The following is a 24,626-nucleotide window of genomic DNA, read 5'->3' as shown; positions in this document are numbered from 1 at the left end:
GGTGGGTAGCAGGTGAGACACCGTACATTTTGGCGAGTCAATGTATGTGGCCGTCTGTGTCTGCATAGGAATCAGGAGACCTGAGGTGCTGTGTGAGTGCATGTATGTGTGTGGTGTTCAGGTGAGTTCTAATGGGCTGTGTGACTGAGCGGTTGTGTTAGGAGCTACGTGGGACTATGTGTGACTGGTATGTGTCCATGTGGCTTTCTAGGACCGGAGACTCTGAAGGCACTGAGGCTGCTTCTGTGTGGATGTCTAGGCACACCACATGTAACACTGCACCTAGGGGCCTGGAGGCTTTCTGTGGGTGTGTGTTGTGAGGTATGTGGGTTGACAGGACTACTGGAGTGGGATTGGGTGACTGCAGATTTGAGGTTGTCTGAGTGTACTGAAACGGGCTCTTTGTGTTGGGGGTTTGTATGGAGTCCAAGGGACAGGATGGTGATCATCTGTGTGTTCTCTAGTCCAAGGTTGTCTCTGAGTGACTGAGGCAGGTTGTGTGTGTGGTTGGTGGTGAAGACTCGGTTTGCCTAGACAGCCTGTGGCAGGGGGCTGGGGTGGGAGTACAGGGATGGGGCCCCTCCGAGCAGCCTTGGTGCAGAGCATGATTCAGGGGGTAGTCAGCTGGGTAGTAAGGTCCCTGGCAGGCAAGACAGTATACACATACTTGGTCCCAGCAGGCCTGTCCAGGACCTGTCACCCCTGTCCCCGGCTACTTCTGCCCCCCATGTTGGCCCCTGTCCTTCCTTCTTTCCTTGGTTTTGAGGTCAGGGGCCAGGTATGGGGTTGGAACACCTGCTGGGCCTCTGGCTCCTCTTCTTGCGGAACTCAAACTCATCCACGGTCCACACAGCCCCCTTTTCACTCTCCACTCGCACGAAGCACTTGTGCAGGCTCAGGTTGTGGCGGATGGCGTTCTGTGGGTGGAGGGCCAGCCAATCAGGCCAGGGGTGGGGGAAACAAGTGGCTGGTCATCCTCTGAGGTCAGCAGACCTCACCCAAAACCAACCTCCTGCCCCTTCCCATCATATTTGCAAGCCCAGCCCAGGGTTGTCCAGCTTGGCCCAGCACCAGGGTGGCATTTGAGGCCATCCCAGCCCTGTCACCTCCAGAGGCACTCACCTTCCAGGTGGCAGGGTGGTTTCTGAAGAAGGCAAACATACGTGTAAACCAGTGGTAGATCTCATTGAGTGTCCTCTGCTTCTCGGGAGCCTCCAGGATGGCCTGGAAGTTAGGGGACATGTTCCTTAAAGCTGGGCTGAGGGGCATAGCGGCCCACCCGGGCCATCTGACATGGGGTGGGCCTGTGGGGGCAGGGGAGGGGAGGGACGGTGGTGTGGCGGTGATGGATCAGAGACGGTTAGAAGTGGGGTGAGGGTGGGCTGGGATGGGTTAGGTCAAGGATCAGGGCTGAGGCTGGAGCAGGGTCTGGCTAGGGTCAGGGCTGGATTTAGGTTACAGATCTGGGATGGAGTTAGAGTGGGGTCCCCTATAGGGGTGAGTTTTCAAGGTCTGGGATGGTTAAGGGCCAGGAAATGGGATCAAGTTAAGGATTTGGATGGCATGAAGGGCCAGGCTGAGCTAAAGGTCGGAGAAGAGGTTGGTTAGAGTCAGGCTAGGGATGGACTAGGACACTAGGACTGTTCATGGGGACATGACAGGACTGTGTAGCATTAGGTCAGGAGTCAGAGGTGGGCCTCATTATATACAATAGTTATTTTATGGGTCAGGGATGTGGTTAAGTTCAGGGTCAAGAATGAAGTTAGTTGTGAAGTTGATGTTAGTTGTGCATAGTTAAGCGGCAGGGCTGGGGTTAGGTGTGGAGTGAGGCTAAGGGTCAGGGAATTCGATTTGTTTGGATTTAGGAATGGGATTAAGTTTAGCGGCAGTGATTACAGCTGCAGTAAGGTTTAGGGTCAGGATGGGGCCAGGTAGGGGACTGTGTGGAATCACGTAACAGGTGTCCCCAAACTACGGCCCACGGGCCGCATGTGGCCCCCTGAGGCCATTTATCCGGCCCCCCGCCGCACTCCTGGAAGGGGCACCTCTTTCATTGGTGGCCAGTGAGAGGAGCACTGTATGTGGCGGCCCTCCAACGGTCTGAGGGACAGTGAACTGGCCCCCTGTGTAAAAAGTTTGGGGACCTCTGATAGAGGTTAAGTTAAGGTTCAGGTTTGGTGTCAGCTGTGGCCTAAGATGACCGTCTGGCTGGGCTCTGGTGAAGGATTTCGGAAGGCATTAGGGAGGTTCAGATGAAGAGGTTGGGATGGGGTTAGGTTAAGGGTGAGGTAGCTGTTATAAGGAAGAGGTTAAGGAAGAGGTTCAGCTGGGGGATGTGTTGACGTACTGGGGCACAGCGGGGCTGGGGCAGGAGGGTAACACTTGGCTAGGGGTTAGAGCAGAGGGCAGAGATCAGGTTAGTTTTCGGGTGATTTTATAGGTCCAGAAGGCAGACAGGTATGGGGTTAAGGTGGACATCAGGAAAGCAGTGGGTTTAAGGGCCTGAAGTTGCCTTGCCTTATAGTATGGATGATGGTTTAGGTTTGGGTTTGGGAGCAGGTGTGGGGAGAAGCCAGTATGAGGGACCACATGTGACGCATGGGTTTCTTCATGCAGGAGCCCTCCCTGGGGGTGCCAGAGGGAGGCTGGGCATTTGGGAGGCAGGTCTCCACCCCCTCTTTCTCTTCCTTCTCCTTGGCCTGAGTTGCCCTGCTTACCCAGCGGATGAGGGTGGCGTAGGTGAACGGGGGCCGCATGTTGTGGAACTTGAAGTAGTCCATGTTGTGGAAGAATTCTGTCCAAGGGGGAGAAGAGTCAGGCATCATCTGAACCTCCTCACTCCCTCTCCTACCCTCCACTCTCTCCACGATCACAGTTACTGTTTCCTGACCACTGGACGTAACTCGTATCACTTACTCTTTGTACCAATCACACCAAAATGGGGCTTATTCTTCCTGAGGTTAAAAACAAGGGAAGGGCCCTGGCCGGTTGGCTCAGCGGTAGAGCGTCGGCCTGGTGTGCGGGGGACCCGGGTTCGATTCCCGGCCAGGGCACATAGGAGAAGCGCCCATTTGCTTCTCCACCCCCCTCCTTCCTCTCTGTCTCTCTCTTCCCCTCCCGCAGCCAAGGCTCCATTGGAGCAAAGATGGCCCGGGCACTGGGGATGGCTCCTTGGCCTCTGCCCCAGTTGCTAGGGTGGCTCTGGTTGTGGCAGAGCGACGCCCCGGAGGGGCAGAGCATCACCCCCTGGTGGGCAGAGCATCGCCCCCTGGTGGGCAGAGCATCGCCCCTGGTGGGCGTGCCAGGTGGATCCCGGTCGGGCGCATGCGGGAGTCTGTCTGGCTGTCTCTCCCCGTTTCCAGCTTCAGAAAAAAAAAAAAAACAAACAAACCAAAAACAAAACAAAAATAAACAAGGGAAGTAACTTGCACACCAAAAGGATGTAACTGGTTAAATGGCAGAACCAGGATGATACTCAAGGACCCTGATCCCTCTTAAGCCCACAGCCCAGGCCTTTTGGGTAGCAGGGGATCAGTGAGTGTGGGTGAATCACCTCACTTTCCCTTGGTGCTGGGAGGGAGAGTCCCTGGATATTACATAATTCCCTCCCTTCTCCATTCTGATAACCAAATGGAATAGCTGAAGCCTCAATCCCTAGAATAGCGAGGGAGCCCTGATCCCTCCCCGATCTGCAGGGGAGGCAGGGCTAAACATCTGAGGCCCTAACAGGAGCTTGCAGGTCACAGAAACCCTGAGAGGAAGCTTTTGCAAGCAGGTGTGTTTCCCCAAAGGCTGAGTGGTGGGGAAGAGCAGTGTAGAGCTCCACTCATCACATGCCAGTTTGGGGATTAGGGGTTCGAGACAGACCCCATGTAGAACACGGAGCATCCTTACCTGGGAATGTGCTATGTCCATGGCTGCCCCAGAGGTGCCTCCGCACAGCAAACAGGCCATTAGGGCCCTCCTGGGGGCCAGGCCAGGCTGGAGTGGTAGTGCCAGGAGTGCCAGCAGCTACAATGCAGCAGGAGGCCTTGTCAGATGACACCTGGGGGAGGGGGAAAGGGAGAGGTTGGTGACCTAAAGGCTAAAACTTCCCACTTTAAGTGTTTTAAAAAGAAAGCGTGCCTGACCAGGCGGTGGCTCAGTGGATAGAGCATCGAACTGGGATGCGGAGGACCCAGGTTCGAGACCCCGAGGTCACCAGCTTGAGCGTGGGCTCATCTGGTTTGAGCAGAAGCTCACCAGCTTGGACCCAAGATCGCTGGCTCAAGCAAGGGGTTGCTCGGTCTGCTGAAGGCCCGCGGTCAAGGCACATATGAGAGGGCAATCGATGAACAACTAAGGTGTCGCAATGAGCAACGAAAAACTAATGATTGATGCTTCTCATCTCTCCATTCCTGTCTGTCTGTCCCTGTCTATCCCTCACTCTGACTCTGTAAAATAAATAAATAAAAAGAAAGGGCACCCTCTTCTCAATTCCAGCCTTCCCACAAAGACTGTACTCCCACAAAGCAGCATGAGCCATATTTATCAGGGTATGGTGTGGGCACTAGTGTGTGTAGCTCACCAATGCTGGGGCCCCGAGCTGGGGTTGTTGAATTGGGCTTCTCTACTACTCAACCTTGGGAAAGTCACTTAAATCTGCCTGGCCTCAATTTTCCTCATCTGTGGGTTTGGATTGATAGCAATGCCTACATGACAGTGGCACCATGAGGACTGAATAAGTTCATACCAGCAAAGTGATCAGAAGCAGTACCCAGGGCCCACTTGGTGGGCATGTGATGTACACAGCCACATAGAGCCCTGCACTTTGTTTAATGTTTGGCGGTTGCCATTTTGAAATTCGAGCCCTGCGTTTTCATTTTACCCTGTGTCCAGCGAGTTACATAGCCAGTCTTTCCTTGCCAATGGCACATGATCTGCATTCAGTGACTATTTGCTGTTGCTTTGAAAACAATGACGATGTTTCAATAGCTTAGGGTCAGAGGATTTGTAAGTGGAGGGGGATAGATTCTTAGGTCTGGGCATGTTCGGAGCTGGGAACAGGGACCCAGAGATCCCAGGGTATAAGAATAAGTCCTCTGCACCCTGCCAGGCCTGTCCCCTGTGCCCTTGCCCTAGCAGCCTGTGTCGCTATTAGGCATGGGGTGGCTTACCATGGATGAAGCCTTGGTCAGGGCCATCTTCTCAGCCAGGTGGGCCTGCATGGCACCCAGCTTCTCCTTCTCCAGCACTAGCTGTGAGGACAGGCACAAAGGGAGAACTCAACCTAGGCTTTTCCCACCATGTCTTTGCTCAGGCTGTGGTCTTCCCTGCGAGTTTCCTTTCCCCCTCTTCCTTTGATGCTCCCCCCATCCAGGGTGAGTTTGGCTCCTGACCCAGGCTGGACATAAGGTTCATGCACATGCCCCATTCCCCCGCCACCACACCCTGCCCCACATCACCTGCTGCTCCAGAGACTGCACCACCTCCCTCTGGAGGAGACACTCTGCCCTGCCCTTTTCATCCAGGAGATGGTCTGCCTGGCAGTGCCTGGGGAGGGGAAGGTTCCATGCAGGTGACCATGGTGGAGCTGGCTTCCTGGCTCAATGTTCTGAGTGGGGAGGGCTCAGACCCTCTGGGAGGTCTCTCCTCAGATACTCAGCCTCCCAACCCTCTACCTCAGTTTTCCTCTCACACCCATCATTCCTTCAACACATGCTACTTGGCATCTCCTTTGTGTTGGGCCTGAGGTCACCACTTGAGCTTGGCCAGGGTATTGGAGATGATGTTGGAAGGGTGGTAAGCTGGGAGCAGCCGGGTAGGTGAGAGCAGGAAAGGCATTCCAGGTGGAGGGAAGGCCTGGTGGTGAAGAGGACAGGATGCATTGAGTTGCTGCTGACAGTTGGGTAGGGTTGAAGAAGGTGTGTGCGCTTGTACGTGCGTGTGTGTATGTGTGTTGTATCTGTTTGTGATGAAGCTAAAGAGAGGCAGCAACAGCCATTTTGAGGAGCTGGGACTTGAAGAATCAATAAAATCAGGCTGGTATGCTGGCATGAGGGGTAGCAGGGCAAAGCAGTTAGGAGTGTGCATTCTGGAGCCTGGTTGCCTGGGTTCAAATTCCAGCTCTGTCTCTTAGGAAGTGGGTGATCTTTCTTTTTTTTTTTTTTAATTAAGTGAGAGCAGGGGAGGCAGAGAGACAGAATTCTGCATGCACTCCAACTGGGATCCATCTGGATAGCTCCCTGTGGAGCAATGCTTTGCCGATCTCTGGTGTTGCTCCGTTGCTTAGCAACCAAACTATTTTTAGTGCCTGAGGTGGAGGCACTAAGCCATCCTCAGCTCCAGGGGGCCAACTCACTGGAGCCAATCAAGCCATGGCTGTGGGAGGGGGCAAGACAAAGAGAAAGAGAGAGAGAGAGAGAGAGAGATAAAGGATGGGAAGGGGTGGAGAAACAGATGGTTGCTTCTCCTGTGTGCCTGACTGGGAATCAAACCAGGACATCCACAGGCTGGGCCTATGCTCTACCACTGAGCTAATCGGCCAGGGTCAGAAGTGGGTCATTTTAATCAAGACACTTAACCTCTTTGGCCATAGTTTCTTTGTCTGTAAAATGGGGGTAAATAATAGTACACACTATTATAACCCATATACTGATGAGAAAACCAAGGCCCAGAGAAGCTAAGTAACTTACCAAAGGTCTTACAGCCAGTGAGTGACAGAGCCTGGATTTGAATTCTCAGTCCAGCTTTTGCCTCTTATCTTACTGCCTGTCAGAATGAGGCCTGAGCTAAGACCTGCACCCCGGACCTCATCCACAAACTGGGGTCCAGGACTAGAATGGGCCTGGGTCACTCACTTGAGGAAGTCCTCTGGCTCCTTGAAGACCTTCTCACACCTGGGCCACTTGCAGACACCATTTGCCAGCAGTGAGTAGGAGCCCTGGGGCACAGTCGAAAGGGTGCTGGGGGAATAGAGGGTGTCAGAGGACGAAATGGCCAGGCAAGAGTCCTTCCCAGCCCTGCCACTGACCTGTCTTTCCTGGGTGCACTGGAGCTTGGGAAAGTGCAGAGCAGTGCTGGTTCCCTGGATACCCACTCCAGGCTGGCCACATTGATCCCTGTGGATGAGGACAAGGCACCTCTGGAGACTATGACCTGGGCTCTGGAGCTTGGCCCACAAGGCCTTTCCTTGTGAGCTTCCCATGCTCTTGAGCCTCTGGTGTTCCTATGTCCAAGGCTTCTGGCAGAGAAGCTTAAAGACTGCCATTCGCAAGTGCTGACATTTTGACTAACTGCAAAGATCTGTGTTTCTGTGATTTTGACGCTCTGCATCTTTCAGGTTCTGAGCCTGACATTTTTTGGAGGTTGGAGTTTCCAAGATGATAAAACCTGATACCCGACACCTGAGGGCCATGATTTAGCAACCTACGCTGCTTACATTCAAGGACTTGGGGGCTCTGGGATTCTGTGGAACTGTGGGGTATGACATTACCAGGTGGCAGGCCAGGCCGGGCCTTGAGAGAGAAGACTCCAGTTGCAGCAGTTGGTGGTGGAAGGCTGATCATAGCTGGGCTGTCCAGTGGGCGCATCTGCAGCACGGGGGTGCGGGCATGGGCATCCACTGTTGAGAGCTGGGGACACATATAGGCTGTGCTTCAGCCAGGCCCCTTCCCCAATTCCCCCACCTGCCCCCTCCTCTCTGCCCAGTCAGGGTCGATACCTGGTGCACGAAGTGTGGCCTGTCTTGGAGGAGTGCCTGCAAGTGGGGCGAGGGACCCAGCCGTGCTCCAGAGGGTGCCACCATGACAAGGGGCACTGTGGGTAGCTGGGGAGGGGGGAAGGCAGGCTGGAGAGATGCCATCCCCATCCTCACATGGTAGGTACTATGACCATCCCCTTTATACATATGTAGAAACTCAGACTTAGGGAGATTGAGTGACTTTCTCAAGATCAACCAACTAATGGTGGTAGAGCTGACCTCAACTTTATCATCTTACGTCCTTGGGCCCCAGCCCTCTCCTCTGTCACATGGGGAAGGGGACACATAGCCATGCCCGTGGGACCATAATAGGATCTCCTGTACTGAGAGAGGGATTGGGAGTTCGGGGAGAACCTTGAATCTCTGAGACCTGCTAAGTGGGGACTTTCTTGGCCCTGTGACATCTGCATAAGTCACAGACTTGCCTGGGACCCAGAAAACCACTTCCTGTGCCCCAGCCGGGCCCCCCTCCCAGTGCCACAGTAAAGGTCGGCACCTGTAGGCCCAGGTACTCCACCCTGCTTGCTCCATCCTGGGCCCTGGGCCTCACCTGCAGCTGTGATGGTGGCATGGGGTTCAAGCTGGAGGAGGAGGCATGGGCCCCACCTCGAAGGTCCCGGCCCTGGAAGGTTGCCCCCGGGCCTTTGGCCCCCAGTACGTCTGAGGACTTGGGTGCAGCCCTCCAGCTGGATGAGGCCCCTGGGGATGGGGTGAGCACCAAGGAAGGGGCCAAGGGCTTGGCTGGCCTGGGGTTGGGCATTGGGTCCTTGTCTGAGGTCAGGCTGTGGAGACATAGGGAGAAGGAGTTATACATGTGCTACAGGGTGTGCAACATACTCAAACACCTGAACCGTGTGGACACTCTCCCTGGTTAGAGCAGGCATTGGCTGGGATGTGTCCTAAAAAAGGTCCCCACGACTGGACCCCAGCTCTGGTTGTGTGTGCATGCACCTGCACACACATGAATACACACATTAGTGTCAGGAACATAAGTGTGCATGTGTCTGCACACATGCCCCATGTTCAGACTTGCCCAGGCCCAGCACATGTCCTGCCAGTGCATGCTGGCACAGCTCTGGTGGGATGTACCCTCCAGAGGGCAGCTGAGGGTTCATGGTGGATGGTGGGACCTCAGCCAGGGTAGGTCTCAGATCTTCTCCCAACTCTTTTTTGTGTGTGTGTGTGGCAGAGACAGAGAGAGTCAGAAAGAGGGACAGATAGGGACAGACAGACAGGAAGGGAGAGAGATGAGAAACATCAATTTTTCGTTGCGGTTCCTTAGTTGTCCATTGATTGATATCTCATAGGTGCCTTGACGGGGGGGGGGGCTACAGCAGAGCAAGTGACCCCTTGCTTGAGCCAGCGACCTTGGGCTCAAACTGGTGAGCCTTGCTCAAACCCGATGAGCCCGCGCTCAAGCTGGTGACCTTGAGGTCTTGAACCCAGGTCCTCCGCGTCCCAGTCCCATGCTCTATCCACTGCGCCACCGCCTGGTCAGGCTCTTCTCCCAACTCTTGAGGCTTGTCTTCAGGCCTGAGCCCTCTGGTCCTCCCTGCACCTGGCATCGGGCACATAACCTTTGCTGATACCCCTGGGGCTGATCTCTGATTTTCTCCTGGGAGCATTATTTTACCCCAATGACTTGGGCATGTCTGGGAGTGGCCGGAGGTCATGGACAGAAAAGATCCCTCCGGCTTCTGCGAGAAGGACAGACTCTAAGAAGGTAAGGGCAGGAGCAGGGGACTAGTGAAGATGCTATTGCAACAGTCCAGGTAAGGGATGATGGTGGCACAGACCAGGATGGTAGCAGTGGAGATGGTGAGAAGTGGGTAGATTCTGAGCATGTTTGAAAGGTTGAGTCAAGAGAATTTTCTGGTACCTTGGATCTGGAGGTGAGAGAGGAAGGGTCAAGGTGACTTCTGCGTTTTAGCCTTGACTAGTTGAAGGGACAGAACTAATGAGACTGAGATGGGGCTAATGGGGGGGCAGAGCTAGATAGGGTGGTGATGATCCAAGTGTGGATGGACACAAAGAGCCTGGCGTTAGACACACAAGTGGAAGTGCTGAGTGGGTAGCTGAGTACAGGAGTCTGGAGCTCAGGAGGGGACAGGGTCTGGTCACCTCTGGGTCGGCCCTGCACAGAACTGGCATGGCAGGTGCCAGAGAGGAGAGACAAGGTCTCCTGAGCCAGGTCCTGTGGGAACTCCTTGACTCAGCACTCCCTAGAATTGACCCACAGCCTGCCTCCGAGCCTTTGCTCATGCTGTTTGGCTTGCCTGGAATGCCCACTCTTCCTCCTCTTCCCCTACCCAAACCCAATCCAGAAAGCTGTCCATAATGGCCCCAGAACCCTACACTCCTCAACAAGAAGGGCCTTGGTTTCTCAGAATCCTGTAATCTCATTAAAAAAAAATTTTTTTTATTCATTTTTAGAGAGGAGAGAGAGAGGGTGAGAGAGAGAGAGAGAGAGAGACAGACAGACAGAGAGAGAGAAGGGGGGAGGAGCTGGAAGCATCAACTCCCATATGTGCCTTGACCAGGCAAGCCCAGGGTTTCGAACCGGCGACCTCAGCATTTCCAGGTCGACACTTTATCCACTGTGCCACCACAGGTCAGACTGTAATCTCATTTTAAGAAGAAGTCAGAACTGGAAGGACTGCCTAGTCCAACCTTCATTTTACCGAAGGGGACACCCAGGTGCATCATTTCACAGTCCCATGGTGGCTTGAGAGCTTCACTTCTTTCTCCTTAAAGGTTGTGCATGCACATTTCACAGGCTCTGCTGTGGGGCTGTGTGTGTGTGTGTGTGTGTGTGTGTGTGTGTGTGTGTGTGTACCTCACCACCCCACCTTGCAGCACAGGGGTGGGCACACAGCTGCGAAGAACAGTCCGAGGGAGAACAAGGAGGGTTTGATGGAGCAATTGCTCCTTCCTTTCTTTTTTTCTCAACCTATGGGGGTTGTCAGAGCTGTGGTGCTGAGGGGGGTGGGGGTGAAAATCCAGATATTCAATCCTTAGTCTTCTCTGGGGGTTAGAACATTACTGTGTGAGAAACAGGAGCCTGGGTCTGTGGAGGCGCAGAACAAGGGCCCGAGAGAAGTCAGTGACTATGAGGAAGTGAGTGAAGAAATGAGTGAATGAATGAAGGTGGAGGTAAGGGTGATGCTTCTATAAGCCAAGGAATGCCAAAAATTGCCAGCAAACAGAAGTTAGGAGGGAGGCGTGAACACTTTTTCCCACATAGCCCTAGAAGGAGCCAACCCTGTCTCACCTTGATCTAGGACTTCAGGTCTCCAGAACTGAGACAATAAATTTCTGTTGTTTAAGTCACCCAGTCTGTGGTACTTTGTTACAGAAGCCTGAGCAAACAGTTCTAATTTTGGTGAGTGAGTGGATGTTTTCCACTACTCTGGCTTGGTCCACGCAGCTGGCCCGTGGTCACTTCTGAAGCTGCCTGGACACTTGGCCAGAACTTATAAGAAATCTCCTCCTCAAACATATCTGGAATGGCCTGACTCAAGGAAGCATAGATACATTCTCAGAAAGGCCACATGGATATGGTCTGTCTGGTGGTGGGGTACTAGAGGGCGGGTACTGAAGGGCCCGGCCGGGCAGCCAGCTTCCTGCACTGTCTGTTGGGGCGTCCCTTTCTGACTATTTCTCAGAAGACACATGGAGGATGTTTCTGGGACATAGACTGTGTTTTCATATCGGGGTCTGCATCTGGGCCCCATTGTCAGAGCCTCCGATTTCCCCAGATTTTTTCCGCCATTGACGTCATGGCGGCCGGATGCGCTGGGCTTCATCGGCACCAAGGAGGAAGACAAGGGGGCAGACACCCCACCCCACAGGTTTCGTTCCGAGAATTGGCTGGCCCATCCTGCAGCCGGCTTGGCCCAGGTGGAGTGATGTGGGTGCCGGCGGATGTGGTGAGTGACGTCCATCTGGCCACCATGACAAGCCGTGGGCCCTGTAGACCTGGCCTTTCTCAAACAAGGATAAGCCCAAGATCTGATGCTTGGGAAGTGCCATGCATATCCCACAGGTACCGAGACTCTTGAGGTCTTTAATTAGTACTATGCCAGAACCTCAGAATCACAGAACATTATTTCTTAGATACAAAGGATCCCAGAATCTCAAACCCACAGACTCTCTGGGGTCCATGGGTCCAACTTCTCAGTATGTAAAAGCCAGTGTCTCTGGTATCCAAATGCACTGGAACTTCCTGAAGGACAGAAAGCTCACTACTTTTTTGGGTTTTCACGTACCAGGCCTGGATTACAATTAAACCTCCCCTCAGCCTCCCTTCTAAATTCTGTGAAGGCAAGAGAGTCATAATTACCCTCTCTCCTTCCCCCAGCCTGGAGCTATGCTCTGCCATTAAGTAGCTACAACTCTCCTCAGGCTTATATGTAAATTGGGACAATAACAGTACCCATCTTCCAAAGTTAATACGTGGAAAATGCTTAGCAAAATGTCAGTGATTGGTGAATGGACATTGCAGGGCCTCCATCTCCTTGTCTATGCTGGGAAAATGTTCCCAGACAATGAGCCAGAGATGGGGAGGGAATACAGGGGAGGTTCAGGCTGGTGTCCCTTTGGCGAGGGCTTCATGGCGGGGAGTAGGAAAAGCCTAGCCTTGGCCGGTAGAGATCCCACTACCAGGCTCTCTGGAAGGGTCCTGTACCAACTCTGGGACGTGGCTGAGCTCTGTCCATAGCCAGACCCATTGACTGATGTCCTCCCAGTAACACCACCTTCTGCCCACAAGGCTTTCTGACCCATGGGGCCCTGGGGCCCCACCCAGCCTAGCTTTCGGGAGGCCGAGCCCCACACTGTGACTGTGGATCCTCCTGCCTTAGTGAGGGTCCCACCTGTGAGAAGGCAGAATGGGGAATGGCAGCAGCTGGGGGGCAGCCCAGGTTCTTCTTCTCCCTCATGGGTGCTGAGAGGTAAACTGAGGCCCACACTGGGAGAGAGAGACAGAGCCAGGGTCCCCACTGAGTCTGAAGATCTGAACTTGGGTCTTATTTCTGCCACTGAATCTCTGTGAGGACTTGAGAGAGGCCCTCCCGTCCATATCTGGTCTCAATTTGCTCCTCTTGTGCACTGGGAAGGGGAAAGGATGGAACAGGTGAGGGAGGGCCAGGGCCCTTTCACTCTGTGTCAGGTGAGTTCTTAGGTGTCTGCAGGGCTTTCAGTTGACAACTGCCACTCTATCCAGAGGACAGAGAGAGGGATAATAGAGATACATAGAGACAAAGAGAGACAGAAACAAAGAGACATAGGGGAATAGAGAGATCATAGAGAACAAGAGATACAAAAAGAGATGGGAGAGATATGATATGAGATAGAGACAAAGAGTGAGAGACAAACAGAATGAGAGAGACAGTGAGAGATGCTCAGAGAAAGAGAGACAGAGTGTTTGTGGGGGGACTCATCCATATCTATATCTATATGGAAAGAGAGAGAGAGAGATACCCCCCAAAATAACGGTTGCTGGCCTCTGGCTGGAAGAACAGATGCTGCCTTAAATGATGAGGAATAACAAAGGCTGAGGTGGGGGCTCCCCCCAGGGCTGGGAATTGCATCGTTCTATTGCAAAGCAACAATCAGAAAAGCAGTGTGGCTGTGCTACCAAACAGCCACTGAGGAACAGAACAGAACAGAAAGCTCAAACACAGACACATGGTTAGAGGGAATGGAGTTCGTGATGAATGTGGCATTTCAAACGGGGGGATGTGTAGGCTAGATTATTTAGCACATGTTTCTGGGATAATTAAGGGAAAAATAAAAGTTATTGAATGAATAATCAATCCATTTTCCCACTAACTCCTCCCTGCCCAGTTTGAAATGTCAGCATCATCATATACCCTAAAATAAATTCTTGGATTTATTGTATTCCAGGTCCTATGCTAAGCATTTAACATGGTTAATAGATCTAATCCTCACAGCCACCTTTGAGGTAGATACTCTAATCATCACAGTATATATGAGGAAATGGAGGTGCAGAGAGTATAAATGCCTCGCTAAAAATTACACAGATAGCCTGGGGTAAGGCTGAGTTTGTTCCAGACAGTCTGGCTCCAGTACCCACACTCTTAACCTCTACAGTAAATGGAAAAAATGAAGCCATAAAAGAGACTAGAAGCCAACACTTGTGAACATTTATCTCATTTTCAAGTGGGAAAGGACTTTCTAAGCACAAAACCAGAGACAGTAACCACAGAAGAAAAGACTAACCTATCTGACTATATAAAAACATCACAAGTATCGCAAAACATCGCGAACAAATAGAAAAAGCAAGCATTTGCTATATATGAATGAATGATGGAAGGTTCATATTCTTTCTAAATAAAGAGCTATAATAAATCAATAAGAAAAAAAGATAAACACTCTATTAGGATGAAGGACACCAGACCCCCAAATGCACAAGTGGTCAATAAACAGTATAAGTGATCTAAGTAATCAAAGAATGTAAATTTCATTAATGTTTTAATTAATATTTTTCTTACCTGTTAGGTTGGGAAAAGATTACAAAATGATAATACCCACACAGGGTTAGCTTGAGTAGAGGGAACATAAAACAGGATGACCTTTTGGAAGAACAATTTGCAGGGAGGGTCAGAAACCCTAAAAATGCACACACCTTTTGCTCCAGTAACTCCATTTTCAGGAAACCAAGGGACTAATCAGGGATGATTAGGGGGAAAAGCTAAAAACAACCCGAATGTCCAATGATGGGAATTTGGTCGAACCAATTATGGTTCATGACAATGTGGGGTTTTGACAGCCATGTAAGATCATATGTTGAAACAATTTTTCAGGCTTCAAGTTGACAACTTCAAAAATCTATAAAAATGCTCCTATTAATTGAGTAAAGCAGGAACAAAGCCAATAGACAGCATGATTCTAATTTGGTTAAAAAATATTAATAGTTAACATTTAGCACTGGCTAAGCCTGTAGAGACGTGCTCACCCGAACCTGGAACAGCCTGCTCTGTTCCTGGACAGTGATTCTGGACGGACACACACACACACACACACACACACACACACACACACGGTCCTGGGAGTCGGACCACACAGTTAAACCACAGTTGACAATGAAGTGACCCCAGGAGGGTCTCCTTTTATACAATGCAAGGACAAGTTCAGTTAAGTCCTCAGCCTGACCCTACAGTTCACAATTCTTCATTGATCACAGCAGATGCTCATTTTTATAAAAGGTAAATGTCCTCATTAGCATTACTCAACACACTATTTTTGAGTGTCAATAGTATAAAGTTCTGTGATGGGTGGGGAGGTAAGCAGGGGAAGGCAAGACAAGAGAACAGGAGAGATGGTGGGAGAAAGGCTGAGGAAAGGAGACAGATGGAGTGTGGTCAAGTTGGAGGAGACAGACAGGGCAGATAAAGACAGAAGGATGGAGATTTTGAGTGCCATGGAAGCAGACGGAGAAAGAGAGGGCAGAAAAACATGGAAAGAGCGAGACAGGGTGAATAGAGATAGAGGGATAGTAGATACCAAGAGAGAATTGATGAAGAGAGGCGAGAGATGTAGTTGAAATTTCCAGTTATACCTGGATAGTGTTTCAAGGTGTTTAAAGCTCTGAAATTCATAAAGATTGACTGTTGACATATTTAATAAAATCCTACCATCTACATATCAATTTATTTATCTTTGCCTCCACCCAAACATTAAGTACTTTACCTAGCAGTCTTCTGGCATTTATTATTACTAAGATTGTTGTAAAAAAATACCTTACCTGATGAGGACCACAGTAGCTGCATGCATTTGGACTATACTGGAGGACCCAAGATCCTCCAGTACCTACCTCATTGATATCTCTTCCATTGGACCTGCATCTGGTCGGGGAGAGCCAGGATACTCACCTTGGTGAAGTGGACTGACAGAAAAGGATCAGCCTGGCTTGTGGGAAACTGTCACATATCAAAAACAACTTTGCTTTTATACCGAGAAGAAAACCCACGGTGTGGAAGCCACAGACCTCTCTCTTCTAATAATCCAATTTTTTTTTCGATGACTGTGTGCGCTGATAATCACGGGGTGGGGGGGTTTCTCATAGTTTTTTCTCTCTCTCTTGCTTGTTTCTCCTCTTCTTTTTTTTTTTCCTCTTCTTGATTATGAGACTTAAACGGAAATTTTTAAAATTTGGTTTTTTTCTTTGCCCTTTACGAGTCATCTGAAAATATGGTTTCTTCCCCTCACCACAGAGGTGAGAGGTATCAATGAGATCATGAGAAACAAGTTTTTTTTTTTAAAAAGTGTATTTAAACAAACAATGAAAATGAACTCAAATTTTAGGAAAAAACAAACAAAGGAAAAGAACTCAAATCACGAGGGCATCTCAGGCATGCAGAGACACTACTCTGTGAGTGAGAGGATATTTGAGGGTCTCTGGGAAAAGAAAGAGAGGCACTGAAGCCCTATGTGTGGATGGGAAACACCAGGGAAAGAAATGGAATAGAGATGTGTTGGGGATCGAAAGCCAATAGGGTCTTTGTAGTTTAGATTTTTTAGGGACAGAGGTGTGGGGAACTGGCAGTAAGCTGACAGTCTGCCCAACCCCCCACCTCACTTGTTCTGTGAAGTTGCTAAAGGCTATTTTTTCCACACCTTCAAGTTAGCTGTGGTGTTGGATTGTTTATGCTTGTCCTATGTCCCTCGAAAAGATTGGAGGCAAGTTTCTTTTTATCCTTTGTTTTGTGAAGTTAAGATGTTTGGTATGGTGGGGGTTTTCTGCACTTGTGAGAATTCTTGGAATGCCTTGGAAATGTGACTTTGCTTTAATGATCTCTTTGATTTGCTAATGGCCTCACTTTGCCCTATAAATAAAGCAGGTTGGGGAATGGAGGGTTGTTTTTTGCAAGCTGTCTCTTTCGTTGCAAAGAGACCTCCCGAGCTCATCCTTTTTCTCTTTAAGCCTATTTTCTTAATTCTGCGCCATTCCCACTCAAAACCTGGAATTACTAGCCATGCTGGTTTGTGGCAAGTGGCGACTGAACAGAGGGGACCTAAGGAAGGAAAAACTAAACTAAAGACAGGTGATGGAACTCCCCAAGTGTGCACAGTAAGTAAAATTTTTGAGTAGTTTTGGGGGAGAGTATAGTCGGGAGTAATAAATTATGGGTCATACTGGATTTTTTCAGATTTATGTGCTCTCTAGATTGCCTGTTAATCAATGGAATAAAAGTGTTTTGAAAAATATGGGAGTGTTACTTGAAAAAGCATTTACTATATTTTGTCAGACTTTTGGAATTAACCTGAGGACAGGTATTTCCTTACAATCCTCAGGGTCAAGGCATAAAGCGTGCCCAGCAAACACTTAAAAATCAATTATAAAAAATGAAAAAGGGGGAGTCAATCATACTTTGGAACTCCTGCAAATCTTCTTTATCATGCTCTTTTTACTTAAAAAAATTTTGAATACTGATGTAGAGGGCCATTCTGTGGTCCAGAGACTCTGGAATCCAACAAGGAAAGCCTTCCCTGAAGTGTGATGAAGGGACCCGCTCACAGGAATCTGGCAAGGGCCAGACCCTGTTCTCTTATGGGGCCAAGGATATGTGTGTGTCTTTTCTAGGTCTGCGGAGGCTCCTCGGTGGGTTCCTGAGTGTTTGGTAAAAACCATGAGCCAGAATGAGACTCACTTCATAAGAGCAATTGTATAAGGTTTATTTTACTATGCTCTCATCCCTTTCTCTGTCAAACCTGTTCCATCTATCAAATCCTCTTAACACACTCCAAACCTCTTTCTCCTGCAAATTTCTACCCTCCTTCATTTGATCCAGCTGATAACACTGGGTTTTTTTTCCAGTCATCTCCAGATATATGGAAAATGTTTATATAAGCAGAGGAGGATCCTCAAACCCCTCAATGAAATCTCCTAAGTATGGCTTTTAAGGTCTATAATGACCTAGAGGAACAGGAAAAGGCAGACAGAGCCCAAAGAGATCAGGCAAAATACCAGCTCTTGGCATATGCCCTTAAAGGCTCCAGCGCCCCTAAAAGGCCTCATAAGACTCTATCGGGGCCCTGCTTCAAGAATGGAAAGGAAGGTCATTGGGCTAAAGCCTGTCTGGCTTCTCAGCCCCCGCCAGGGCCATGCCCTTGCTGTGGGAAAAAGGGACGCTGCCCTCTTGCTCCTCCAAGGGAGGGTTTCGTCTCTCCCAGCCCTACCCCAGCCACTTCTAACTTAACCTTTCCCAGCCTGCTGGGACTTGCCACTAAAGACTGTAGGTGCCCAGGGCCATTAGCCCCATCTCACATCACCGTGGATAAGCCTAAAATAACCATCCAAATAGCAAATAAGCCAATCTCATTTCTTATAGACATGAGGGCCACTTACTCTGCCTTGCCCAAATATTTGAATTCTGCTCATCCCTTGAAAATCTCTATTATAGGTGTTCAGTCTTATTTTCCTCCCCATTTGCCACAAATCCACTGCCTTGTCTAATACATGGTGTTTCCTTTACGCACTCTTTTCTCCTACTACCTCAATGCCCCATGCCTATTTTAGGCCAAGACCTACTCTCCAAATTAAAAGCCTCTCTGTCTCTTTTTTCACCTCCCGTCTTCAAAATCAGCCTTGTTTCTATTCTTAGCTAGCCAAATTTTGCCCACTTCTATTATGAAAGCTTAATATATGTTGGGCAGATAAAATGTATTATGCTCACTTTGTTAAAGAGGCCGTTGCCCAGGTGATATTAATGTGTGTTGGGGTGGGCTAAAGGCAGGCAGAATCCTTGTAGCCTGGGGCTTGGTTTTGGGATTAAGCCTTTCCTACCCTTTTTGGTGTAAGGTGGTACAATCCTATCATGCCTCAGAGAAGTGACTTTGTATTAGAGACTTCCCTATTATGAATATTGGATTAAGGGTTTGGATTTCTACACTATAAAATGGGAACGGAGAGGGAGTTTGGCTCTTGGTTCCTGAGGTTAGCATGAGAGAGCGGAGAGAGTAGAGCCAGCAGCTAAAGGAGGCCACGTGGAGGAGGCCAGGAGAAGCAGCCAAGATGGCGGAGTGCTGAGTGAGATGCCAGTCTGTGTAGAGTTTGTATCTGGGATAAGGAAGAAGATGGGGAACTGAGGGAAATAAGGCTGGTGAGCTAGAAACCTTTGATTCTAGGAAACTCAGATAAATCAGTAGCTTTGTGAGCACTGAATGTGACTGGGTTTTGGAGCCCAGTGTGTATTTTTACTTGCCCGCCGGGTGCAAGCTAGATTAAAGACTATGGCCCACCAGTTTTTGGCTCCATGGTTTCTTTACCGACTGTCCGAATCCAATGCGAACCTGCATGGGCCGGGCTGCTCTGATGGTGGCCCTGGCCTTGATTACTGGCTTTACAATATACTAAAAAAAAGTCATTAAAACTTAAACACTAGCTACAGAATGTGGAAATATAATAATTCCAATGCCATACAGACTTTTACTAAATAGGGATGACTCCTGCTCCTTGGGACAGTTCTCAAACTAAAGTTGAATTACATTTACAAATAATGTGAAGCAGTGATGGTGTCAACATAAACTTGATAAAATTACATTAACATATTAAAGACATTCAAAACTACAAAAATTCTATTTTAAATCCTACTATATTAGCTAAGAATTTGCTTAATAATCTAAAAGGCTTTAATTCCTTCATTATATTAAGACACTTGTTTTAATATCTGTTAGCATTGGCTATTTAAATTTTATGTTTATTTTATATTTTTCCAGTCTGCCTCCAAATCAAAACATAAAAAAATCAAATACATAAAAATCACAACATACGAATTAAAATTAAAAAATAGAAAAGGGGGATATGTTGGAGACCGAAAGCCAACAGGGTCTTTGCAGCTTAGATTTTGGGGGACAGAGGTGTGGGGAACTGGCAGTAAACTGACAGTCTGCCCAACCCCCCACCTCACTTGTTCTGTGAAGTTGCTAAAGGCTATTTTTTTCCACACCTTCAAGTTAGCTGTGGTGCCGGATTGTTTATGCTTGTTTTACCCCCCATGTCCCTCGAAAAGATGGGAGGCAAGTTTCTTTTTATCCTTTGTTTTGTGAAGTTAAGATGTTTTGTATGGTGGGGGTTTTCTGCACTTGTGAGAATTCTTGGAATGCCTTGGAAATGTGACTTTGCTTTAATTATCTCTTTGATTTGCTAATGGCCTCACTTTGCCCTATAAATAAAGCAAGTTGGGAAATGGAGGGTTGCTTTTTGCAAGCTGTCTCTTTCATTGTAAAGAGACCTCCCAAGCCCATCCTTTTTCTCTTTAAGCTTATTTTCTTAATTCTGCACCATTCTCACTCAAGACCTGGAATTACTAGCTGCACCGGTTCATGGCAAGGATGTGTTTCCAGAGGTTTTACCCTGCTCTAGGCCTCAGTTTTCCATTAGGTAGAATTGATATGGTCATGACCACTCTTATTGCCCAGGGAAAGGAAGTTCAGGACACTCCTGCAACCTATTTTCCCACAGAGGGTGAGAGGCATGGAAGTTACTTCATGGAGAAAAAAGAAGGGAGTCCTTCCCACCTTCCACAATTCACAGAATCGAAAAGTCTGAGAATCACTGGCTCCGGAATCCACTGAGCATCACTGAGTGAGGACAGGGAGAAAAGTTTTGTCTCATCATGTCTTAGGGCCTGAGATCTTTGACCCAGAGGCCACCCTATAAGGAAGGTCATGACCAGGACCCCAGTATTAATGCATCCATCCTCACGAAGTCCAACCTTTTTGTAGTCAGGGACACCATGATCTGATGCTTCCGAGGCCCTCAGCCTTCGCAATTTTCTACTTGAAAAAAATCCCAGTTTTCAAATTTTAGGATCCCAAATATCTGCCAACATCCTTGTAGCTGACATTTATATCAAATTCTCCACGCGCCAGGCACAGTGCTGAACACGTCTCAGAAATCCTCACTAAAGCCCACTGAGGTCCATCTTGTCATCATGGCTGTTATACAGGTGGAGAAAACAGAGGTGCAAAGTAGTTGAGAAACTTGCCCCAGATCACAGAGCCGGTGAGTGGGGGTCCTGCTTTCCTTGACGCCAGGTTTTGAAACCCCTAAGTTGCCTTTTGCCCAATAGTCTTAGGTTTTAAATTGTAGGATGCAATGACAGGGAGGTTCAGAGGTTCTTACGGGTAGGGGGGGGTTAAGGTTGTCCAAGAATTTCCTCACCTCAGCGAGCACCCCCTCAACTAATGTTCAACAGGGGAGACAAGCACCCAGGGGCTTCTCCTGACAGGCCATGGTTTAGACTCCCAGTCCCTGGCTCCCTGCATGGCCCGGGATTTTGTCATCCAATGTTCACTCCAACCCATCTGTGAGACTGGTTTCAGGCCTGGGGAAGAGAAGTTGGAAACAGCTTTTTATTCACATCATACAAACCTAGAGGCCAAAATCCACCCCTTCACCCCTTTGTGTCTTTTCTGCTCACCTTCCAAGTCCTCAAAAACAGGCGAGCCTCTTTCCTCAACTCACACTCACCTTTCTGGAAAAGCCCAGAGGGGATCTGATGGCCTGGTTTTGTGAAGATAAAAAAAAAAAAAGAAAAGAAAAAAAAAGGTGAATAGAAAAACAAAATCTAAAAAAAGTCAGCCAACTACAATTAAAAAAAAAAAAAAAAAGAAACCAACCTTCCCTACCATTAGTTCAAAACAAAACTTTCACTGGTTGAGGCTTCTGAGTTGGTGGGACACGTCTGAGACTCAAAGATGGCCTGTGTGCCAGGCATCCAGGACATGAACCAAGGTAGGATGAGGTCTTCAGGTTGAAATATGGAGGGACTCTGTGTACAGCAGAAGCTTAACAGATGCGGCAAATGGCTGGGAGCAATAGGGGGGAGGAGTGTGTTTGTCAAGGAGTCCCGGGAAGCTAATTTTAGGGATGTCTCAAGGTTAATGACCCTTTGCTCCCCATGGATTTGGGTCTGAATACTTCTTACACCTTCTGTGTAACTATTAACCAGGCTAGTTCTAGAAGCCAAGGCTTTGTTCCCTGCCCCAGGTCCTGTCCCTCTTAAGAGAAGGGGCTGGTTTTCTCTTTTAGGGTTAGAGGTGTGGGCTGAACCCCCACCCTTACGCCCTCCCAGACCATCTCTCCCTTACTGTCAGAGAAGTGGCCAGAGAAATAGAAGGAAAACTGAGTGAGAGTGGTGGCCCAAAGAGTCCCAGGAGACTATCTGTACAAGGCTCAGGGTGTGGCAGGTGTGATCCATTACTGAGAGCCAGGACCCTTGCAGAGTAAGAGCTGGGGGTCAGGTAGGGAGAGAGGGGCAGAGTTCACCACAGTTTCTTTGCACTGGACTATATCCTCTCATATGAAGGCTTCTGGTGGAGAATGGGCAGGATTAAACAAAAAGGTGGTTAAAATCCCCAAAGAAGGGGGGCTTTGACAAAGACTTGAAGGAAGTGAGGGAGGAAGCCATGTAGACATCTGAATAATTCCAGAGGACACAGCCAGTGCAAAGGCCCTGATGTGGGAGTGTGCCTGAGTTGCTCAAGGTCTACTAAGGAGGTTGGTATGATTAGAGTAGTGTGAGTGAGAGGAAGAGGGGTAGGAGATGAGGTCAGAGCAGGGACAAGGGGGGCTGTTAATCAATGCAGGGGCTCATAGCCTATGGTGAGGTCTTTGACCTTTACTCTGAGTGAGCAGATGAGAGACATGGACTGTCTTGGAACTTAACAGGATCCCTCTGATTGCTGTGTGTAGAATTGACTGTAGGAGTGAGGGTGGAAGCAGGGGAACCAGTGAGAGGGAGGCTACTGCAATAGTTCAGAGACTGATGATGGCAGTGGAGTGGATGAGGAAAGGGTGGATTTAGGAAATACTGTAAATGGAGAGATGATAGGATCTGTTGAAGGGTGAGAGTCTGGGGGTTAGACTTAGACACAGACGATGTCCTAACTGGGTAGGGCAGAAGGAGTCCCCAGACTACTCACCAGCTTGAACTTCTAGATGATAAAAAAAAAAAGTTCTATCGCATTTAACCTCCCATTATTTCATGATTTTTCTGTTAATTTGCAGTGAAATATAATCCTTCCTGACCCATTATCCTTGAACACCGAGACATGAAGGCAGGGAGGTGGCTGCTGTGGGGTCCACCTTCCTCTTAGGCATGTTGTGAGTCAAAACCTTGTATATAGTAGGTGTTCAGTAAATCCTCCCAGGATGGAAGGGAAATGTATGAATGGATATATTCAATGGACAAAAGCTACAATTTGGTTCCCTTTTGTTCCTCAATGGGAGAGTGAAAGGAGTTGACTAGATGAAGCAGAAGGAGCAGTACTCTTGGGAGAGGGAACAGAAGAGATGGAGGCACATAGAAAGGAGGTGAGAGGCCTTAATCACTGTAAAAAAAATAGAAGACTGGATAAAGAAGATGTGGCACATATACACTATGATATACTATTCAGCCATAAGAAATGATGACATCGGATCATTTACAGCAAAATGGTGGGATCTTGATAACATTATACGGAGTGAAATAAATAAATCAGAAAAAAACAAGAACTGCATGATTCCATACATTGGTGGGACATAAAAACAAGACATGGACAAGAGTGTGGTGGTAAGGGGGGGGAGGGAAGGAGGGAGAGGGGGAGGGGGAAGGGGAGGGGCACAAAGAAAACTAGATAGAAGGTGACGGAGGACAATCTGACTTTGAGTGATGGGTATGCAACAGAATTGAATGACAAGATAACCTGGACATGTTTTCTTTGAATATATGTACCCTGATTTATTGATGTCACCCCATTACAATTAATAAAAATTAAAAAAAAAAAGAAAGGAGATGATGCTCCAACCAACCAAGCTATAGGTCCAGGGCTTATTTATTTATTTATTTTAGAGACAGAGAGAAAGGGAGAGAGAGGAGAGGGAGAAGGGAAGCATTTACTTGTTGTTCCACTCAGTAGTGCATACATTGGTTGCTTCTCTTGTGTGCCCGGACTGGGGATCCAACCCGCAACCTTGCTGTTTCAGGGTGATGCTCTTAACCGACTGAGCTTGTCTGGAGTGCGGAGGTTGCTGGTTCGATTCCCTGGTCTGGGTATATACAGGTGCAGCTCCAAGTTACTATCTTTCTCCCTGCCTCTCTTTCTCAAAGAAAAAAAAAAAAAAAAAAGAAAGAAAGGAGGTGAGGTCACTGTGGGGTGTGGAGAGCTGAATCAGGCAAAAAAGACAGGGCTTGGATTTGTGATTATGTTAATGTCTACCAACATGCCCAATCAACTCTTGGCAGAGCTGGTTATAAAAAGATAATCTTCCAGTAAGTTCAATTTCTCCTATGGTTATTCATTCGTAATGGTGCCAAGTCCTGGTGAAGGCTGAGGATGACAATCAGGGGCATTCTTGCAAAGGCTTGGAGATGGGCAGAGGAGATCCAGTAACTGGACAGTAGAGTCTTTTTTTGCTTCCTTCAATCTCACACTAGTGCTCAGTCTAAGTCTTCAGGGACTCTGAGAATTCAGAGCTGGGGGGCAATGGGGAATTACGGAGTATTAGGAAGAAGGGTAAATGCATTCACCAGAGGCATTCTGACACCCCCCCACACACACAACACACACACACACACACACACACAAAAGCCCAGACTGCCTACGCATCTTCCTCTCCTCTGGCTTTCTTACTGGCTCTTCATCTCCTCTCTCACACAACCTACAATGCTCCAGTTGGCTCCGCTCTTTCACCTCTCGCCTCCACGTCCCTCTACTACTCTGTTTCACTTACCTCTAGCTCCCCCATTGGCTATCTGCCAACTCTTTTCCTTGCTACCGCCTTCATCGCCCACTCTCATTGGCTCTACCCCTCCAGTCCCGCCCCCGAAGCATACACATTGCCTCTCAGTTTCCTTCTTGCCTCTATATTGGCTAG

The 24,626-nt window shown here is 48.8% G+C and overlaps 1 protein-coding gene across 2 annotated transcripts; it reads right to left on the bottom strand.

Moving 5' to 3' along the window:
- Positions 1-75: 75 nt before the first annotated feature.
- Positions 76-21,521, bottom strand: FOXP3 (forkhead box P3). Of its 2 annotated transcripts, XM_066356819.1 has the most exons (14): positions 21,398-21,521; positions 21,240-21,272; positions 20,931-21,093; positions 8,292-8,523; positions 7,703-7,807; positions 7,475-7,613; positions 7,013-7,100; positions 6,840-6,944; positions 5,445-5,532; positions 5,157-5,237; positions 3,895-4,045; positions 2,718-2,794; positions 1,123-1,224; positions 76-917 (listed from the first exon to the last, which is right to left on the bottom strand). In XM_066356819.1, exons 4-14 carry the CDS (start codon positions 8,499-8,501, stop codon positions 768-770), a joined length of 1,296 nt encoding a protein of 431 aa, XP_066212916.1. In that variant the 5' UTR covers positions 8,502-8,523; positions 20,931-21,093; positions 21,240-21,272; positions 21,398-21,521; the 3' UTR covers positions 76-767. The 2 variants fall into 2 exon arrangements, with proteins under 2 accessions (XP_066212916.1, XP_066212915.1); XM_066356818.1 differs by lacking the exons at positions 20,931-21,093; positions 21,240-21,272; positions 21,398-21,521 and having other exon boundaries at positions 8,292-8,664.
- Positions 21,522-24,626: the final 3,105 nt, after the last annotated feature.

This window comes from Saccopteryx leptura, chromosome X, assembly GCF_036850995.1.
Source record: "Saccopteryx leptura isolate mSacLep1 chromosome X, mSacLep1_pri_phased_curated, whole genome shotgun sequence".
Classification (NCBI taxonomy): Eukaryota; Metazoa; Chordata; class Mammalia; order Chiroptera; family Emballonuridae; genus Saccopteryx; species Saccopteryx leptura.
The sequence above is the reverse complement of the archived record's forward strand: the minus strand, read 5'-3'. Positions and strand labels throughout refer to the sequence as shown.